General features: G+C 42.8%; 1 protein-coding gene across 1 annotated transcript; it reads left to right on the forward strand.

Moving 5' to 3' along the window:
- Positions 1 to 5,800: 5,800 nt before the first annotated feature.
- On the forward strand, positions 5,801 to 6,769 carry LOC134405479 (olfactory receptor 14A16-like). Its single transcript, XM_063136722.1, has one exon. It carries the CDS (start codon positions 5,801 to 5,803, stop codon positions 6,767 to 6,769), a length of 969 nt encoding a protein of 322 aa, XP_062992792.1.
- The last annotated feature ends 356 nt before the right edge of the window (positions 6,770 to 7,125 follow it).

Below are 7,125 nucleotides of genomic sequence, written 5' to 3' on the forward strand. Positions count from 1 at the left end.
CTCTGGAGTTAAATGAGCATTGGAAAATTGAAAGGCCCTACCAGCTGCCTCAGACAATCCTGCCTTCCCTTCCAGCATCCTTCAAAATAGGAAATTTGCCATGCTACCTGTAAACCTCTTCCCTGTGGAAGCAAAGGATGGGCCGCCCGGCTTACCTCCTAAAGTTCATGTGAATATTATGCATTCCACGTGTCCCATCTTGCCTGAGTGAAAATGCCTCCTACATTAGAAAAGTTGCAATACTAATTAGCTCTTCAAGTCAGTTTCAGAAAGATAAACAAAATTATAGGGGAAGAAGAAGAAAAAACCTCTCAAAAACTTCTTATCAGCTGTTGTTGGACTCCTGGGAGCAAGTCTCTGAGAAGCCAAAGAAGAGATGATTAAAATGCCCTTCCCTTGTGGAAAACTCTTTAAAGCCAATATTAAGAGGAACAAACAACACACATCGTGCCAAGTTTCAAAGGAAGAATAGAAATACTTCAATGAACAGACAAACATTAACAGCTAAGAATCTAATCCCATATGAAAAGAGAATTGAATCTACTGTTGAACAATAGTTACAACAAAGAGTAAGTAAATTACTTCTCAATTTTGTTTCCATCATTCTCATCAGTCCTGTTCCCATTTTCCCACCTGTCTGTCTGTCCATCAAATTATCCTTCCTTCCATACATCCATGATCCTCTCCCAAATGCCACTTTTTGCCTTCCACTGTTCTCTCTGTTGCTGAGGTCAGGGCCCATTTCTATATTGCCTAATTCATGAGGAGTGAATTCATGTGACTGGACCTCCACATTACCCTATTTCTTCGATTCTAAGACACACTTTTTTCCCCATATAAACATCTCCAAAAACGGGGTACGTCTTAGAATCGCGGGTGTGTCTTAGGGGTTTTTTTTCCTGTTGGTGGTACTGAAATTAATGTGCATCTTACAATCGAAGAAATACTGAGCTAGAAAAAAGACAGCTGGAAGTCCAGTCTGCACATTCATCTAACTCAACTCTCAACATCTTACAGTTGAATCGCTGAAGTGCCTCCTTTCAAAAAAACTGATTGTCATCTTCAACAATAAGAAGTATCACATCTTTTCATACTTCACATTTCATATCACAATGCTTTTCAGAGGAGGCATTTTAGGGATTCAGCCAGAAGACTTTGAGTGTCGTGATACATGATTGTGTGGGTGAGTCTTCACATTTCATCTCATAGCTACTTCTCATTTCTTTAGATTTCTACCCCAACTCACTGATGATAAAAGAAAAGCCTTGTGCAATTGAAAGACTAGTATATTTCCTGTGGCAGACATTTTCCTGGAGAAGAAGGGTTGGATCCAGGATCTGCCTTCTGTGAGTGGAAGGTCCATCCAATTGATTTTGGGGATCATCTTCCCCACACAGAACACAGTTCACCCCCTTCAGCAATATCTCTTGACTCTCTGTGTAGCAATTCCAGCAGTCTGGAGGGGCTGCAATGGGACCGAGGGTGGGGAAGCCCACTTCCATCAGTGCCGATGACCCAGTGTGCAGCTGGATCCAACCCTAAATTTGTTACATGCAAATGAACACACAGAGAAACACATACACATGAATACACAAGCCCACCCTCTTCTCCACAGGCTCACCTCTTCTCCTAATGAGCAAGCAATCACATAGTCTTGAAGACGTCACAGGATTTTTTGTATTCTTTACATATATAAATAAGTTACTTTCAAAACCTTTTTGCCCAGCATTCATCCAATTCCCTTTCTATCTCCTTTCCTTGCATCTCCTTCCATTCATTGACAGCTTTGCTGTTATTAATTTTATTTCTTCCCTCACCTCCAGGCTACAATGCACAAATTCAGCTTTTGAACATATTATGCCATGCAATATAGTTTATTCATCACAGATCATTTTCCTCATCCTTGACATATTTAATCTACTTTTAATATTTCAGTATTTACATTTGGAAAGGCTGTCAGATGCAGAAACCTGGGAAAACCTTCTCCGCATGTCCATTTTAGAAAGAAGGAAGGATATGGCCACCGCCCATAAAATGACAACTTTCAGGAAGTTTTTATTTTCCTCATCCCATAGCACATTAAAATTTAAACCTTCAGCATAGTTGCTTTACAGGGACAAAGGAGAATTAACCTACCTTCACTCCCTTAGCGTCTATTTGATGCAGGGATTTGTGGCTGTGTGTTGTTGGCTGAAGGAAGTGAGCTGCACTCCCTTCATATAACCAACACAATGAATGCCCTTCTATTCCAGATCAGATTTAATAGTTGTACATTATCTTCTGACCCTGCAGTATTTCACTGGACATCGCCATGGATAGTTTGGGTGGTCTTAAACAGTGAACAATACATTTTTCTGCAAATGTAAGGGACTTTATCACAGCTATCATGTTTTTCTGCTCTATAGAAATTCCATGATGCTAACTGATGCAGTAACTATATGGAGGTAGTGGGATATGGTGGATCTGAATGTCTTCAGGCAACTAATGGGTGAGCCAATTACTGTAGGAGATACTACAGCCAACGCAAGTTGGTTCCAAGATGCCAGCCAGGCCCTGTCCATCAAACCAGTCATTTTTTAAATTAACTACAGTCAGCCAAGGTTGACTGGAATGGAGATCTGTGGGTGCCACTTCTATCAGATTCTCCAGAGCATATGTAGGGAGCATAGTGTTGAACAGAAGAACAATCTCCAAGCTAAAGTGACGCTTCCCAAACTTTTTACAGTGCTTTAACCAGTTTTTTTCTGTTAGCTCAGTCTTCTGACTTTAAGAAAGGATTTGATAGCTGACATGCTTTTCCTTGCACCATGAGCTTAACTTGGTTGAGGCAAGAGAAAGATCACAGCCCCTTCCCCTTCAGGGAGTTCAGAGTTGTGGGTGGATTGTGCTGCCTTTTTCAATGACCCATGTAAACTTTGGCCCTTTCTACATCTAAGGATTATCCCAAGAAAATGGAGGGATTGTCCCTGCCCGCTCCCAGGATCCCGCGTGTCATTTGGATGCACAGGGATGATCCCCGCACAATCCCTGGAAAAAAGGCAGGTGTAGAAACAGCCTCAGTTAGTCAGCATTAGGGGTGTGCACGGACCCCCCGATCCGCATCTCTTCCAGATCCACAATTTGCAGATCGGGCCGCTCCACTCCGCCCCGCTCCGCCTATAGTCAACTTCGCTGCGGAGCTCCAGATCCAGATCGGAGCTCCACTTTTCCCCCCCATAGGCTTGCATTGAAATCCAAAAAAGTATACAACTTTTTTTCTGTTAAAGTTAGAAACCTCAAGTTTGGCACCATGACACCTCATGGATGTATACACACACATGCCAAGACTCAAGCCAATCCCATCATCCCCTGATTTTGGGGGAATTTATGAAAATCGGACACCCCATTTTCAGACATGGACTGTTCTCCGACATTTTGACAGATAAAAAAAAATGGAAGTGGGCACCCTCACAGATGCCATCTAGATCCACATTCATGCCAAGACTCAAATCAAATCCCATCATCCCCTGATTTTTGGCGGGGCTTTAACCTCTAATGCACCACCCATAACCCCAATTCACACCCCTTTTGATATCTCCATCAATTTTCTTGTTAGAAACCTCAAACTCTGCACCATGATAGCTTATCCATGGATACACATGCATGCCAAGAATCAAGCCAATCCCATCATCCCCTGATTTTTGGGGAAATTATGAAAATCAGACACCCCATTTGCTGACATGGACTGTTCTCTGACATTTTGACAGATAAAAAAATGGAAGCAGGCACCCTCACAGATGCCGTCTAGATCCACATTCATGCCAAGTTTTAAGCAAATCCCATCATCCCCTGATTTTTGGCGGGGCTTAAATCTTTTAACTCACCCCAAATCAAGTCCCATGCTACAACTACATCAATTTGCAAGTCAGAAACCTCACGTTTGGTCCCATGACAGCTTATCCATGTGTCCATATGGACGCCAAGTTTCAAGCAAATCCCATCATCCCCTGATTTTTGAGGAATTTATGAATATTGAAAACCCCAGTATCTCAGGGATTTAAAGCTGCAGACAGCTCAATGGGGCCATTTCAAAGGAAATCCCAACATGCCATGAATTGGGGAGTAGAGATAAACCTAAATATGAATCTTCTTCCACACTTGAAAAATGTATTTGGAACTTCCAAAAGTCTAAGTGAGCACAGGAAGGACTTATCCCCTGAGTCAAAGCAAGACACAAACCATCCCTGCCAGGCGGGCAGGGGAGGAGGGAGGGAAGGCAGGCAGGCAGCAGACATTTCTGGGGGCACAAGGAAGTGATCCAAGGATAGTTTCAAAGCCAGTAATGCAAACCATCCCTGTGAGGTGGGAGCAGCACAGAGAAATGCCTTTTCTTTTGCATCCCATAACTACTAGGAGGCTAGGAGGATAAGAGTAAAGCTTTGTGATCCTTGCTTCAGAGTTGATTGACTGCACTGTGATCACACAGCCATTACTAAACAACAAAATAATAATGTTAATAATAGCAGTACTAATTAATATTAATAGCAATAATAACAACAACAACAACAATAAGGAGTTGAACCACAATGAAAGCCTGCCTGACTTCACTGAAGAGGAAAAGCCAGGAGAGCTTGGGTTATGGGGTGTAAAATGGAATAAATAAATAAATAAAGGAGGGGTGGAATTAAAAGCAGCAGTGCTGCTGAATAAACAAGAAGAAGAATTTTTTTTAAAAGGCTATGTCTGTCTATTACCAGTAAGAGGGAAGTGGACGTGCCCAAGGGGAGGGGGATTAAGAAGTAACCTTTCACTTCAACTCATGAAAGGCATTAGCACAGCTGCTTCTATGCCAAGAAGCTACCCGTTACTTCAACTCATGACAGGCATTAGCTTCAGCACAGGGCACGTCCACATGCCCTAGGGGACCTCATCCCCTTGCACCACATCTATTCAGTTGTTCCCCAAGGTTAGGGTGGGTAGCACTGCTGTGTTTCCTATCTGTTATTTATTTGCTTAGTATATGGTTTCAGGTTGTGTTTGTGCATTTGGTGGGGCTACTGTTTTAAAAAACACTGGGAAAAGTCCATTCAGACTAAGAAAGAGAAGTTTCCCAGGATCCCAAGTTACTTGTTTTGCCTATCCCCTCCTCCAACTTTGGGATCATGTGATCATGACCGGGAGTTGACTCTGCCCCTCAGCACTTCGAAAAGGTACCTTTTCCCGATTTTTTAACATATTTTTTCAAAAAATTCTAGCAAGCGAACCGCAACATGCAGAGAGCTGAAAGTAGGCTCAAAATGACCCCCAGCCACGACTCTCTAAGCACAAGAAGTTTCAGAAAGATAGCTTAAAAAACAACATAGTTATCCCCTTTTCTTTTCCGCAATGCAATCCTGTGGGCGAAATTTTTCAAAATGGCGATCGGATCGCACTGCGAAAAGAGAATCGCTCCGCCTATGGGTGCTTCTCTTTGCTGTGCTTCTAAGGGTCCGCGGTCCGCTTCTACTCCGCCTCTGGGCAAGGCAGAGCAGGCCAATTCGCTTCTAATTCTCCAATTCTAAACAGCACACCTCTAGTCAGCATGCAAGCTTTACATCAGGGCTAGGGAAAGCACAGCCTTTCAGATATTGATGAACTACTACTCACATCATCCCTCACCATTTTCTTTGCTGGTTGGGGCTGATGAGAATTAGAGACCAACTACTTCTATGAGATCCCAGTGCTGCATTACTTGAACAGCAGAATCAGGCATGGGTGGTACTGTGATGGCTTTTCTTCTTCCACCCACAGGAAGCAGCACACATTTCGTATCGAGTACAGAATGGTAAACCTCACCTCTTCACCTTCTGAATTTCTGCTTCTGGAATTCTCTCCAGTCCGAGAACTTCAGATCTTACACTCCGTTGTGTTCCTAGCATTGTACCTGATCGCCTTGATGGGCAACAGTTTGATCAGCATTGCAATCGCCCTTGACTATCGCCTGCATACACCAATGTATTTCTTCTTAATGAACTTGGCCATTTGCGATATTGGCACTATTTCTATCACTGTACCCAGATCCATGCTTAATTCACTCATGAACAGCAGACGTATTTCTTATTCGGAATGTGTCGCTCAAGTTTTTTTCTTCTTTTTCTTTGAAGCCTCCGATTTTGTCCTTTTAACAATCATGGCACATGACCGGCATGTGGCCATCTGCAATCCACTACAGTATGAAATAATTATGAACAAAAGATCATGCATCCAGATGGTCATCACTGTGTGGATTACTGGTTTACTTTATGCCATATTACACACATCTGGCACCTTTTCAATGACTTTCTGCTCCAACATAGTTGAACAATTTTACTGTGAAATCCCCAAACTAATGAAACTCTCTTGTGATAGCTTGTATTTTGTTGAAATGGGACTTCTCGTGCTTTCTACTAGTGCAGCGTTTGGATGCTTTATCTTCATTATTGCAACTTATGTGTGGATTTTCAGTGCAGTCCATAGAATTCCTTCTGAACAGGGGCAACAAAAAGCCCTCTCCACTTGCCTCCCCCACCTCACGGTTGTCTCTATACTTATGTTCACTGGTGTCTTTGTCTATGTAAGACCTCCCAGTAATATTTCATCTGAGCCGGATGTAATCTTTGCTGTTATATATACTATACTACCCTCTATGTTGAATCCGTTCATCTATAGCATGAGAAACAAAGAGATCCAGGCTGCATTGTGTAAGTTAATGAATCTTAAGCACTTTTCTAGCACTACTCCCAGGTTTGTTCTGAAATTGTTGGGATTGTAGCCTTCTTCCTTCATCACAATCTCCTACCCACACCACCCACACCCAAAAATCTTTCACTATAAATCCTTAGTAGGCTACTCTTAAAAAATTGTTCTCACCCCACATTTGTAAACCTGTCTCCTGCACTCCACATATATTGGATTAGATCCATTATCTACCTTCTGAGGACAGAAGGGCTCCACTCATGAAGGATGTTCCTGCCCCATTTTGGTGGATCCCATGCTCTGGGATGGCCCTAAGATCAACTGTGCTCTGGCGAAGAATTGCCTTTGGTGCTCACCGTTTGGACAGCTCTGGCGCCTCCTTCAGCTCCGCGAACCCCTCAGGTCATCTTGGCTCAACCCTCAGACCAGCTT

The sequence above is a fragment of the Elgaria multicarinata genome, chromosome 11 (genome assembly GCF_023053635.1).
Source record: "Elgaria multicarinata webbii isolate HBS135686 ecotype San Diego chromosome 11, rElgMul1.1.pri, whole genome shotgun sequence".
NCBI lineage: Eukaryota > Metazoa > Chordata > Lepidosauria > Squamata > Anguidae > Elgaria > Elgaria multicarinata.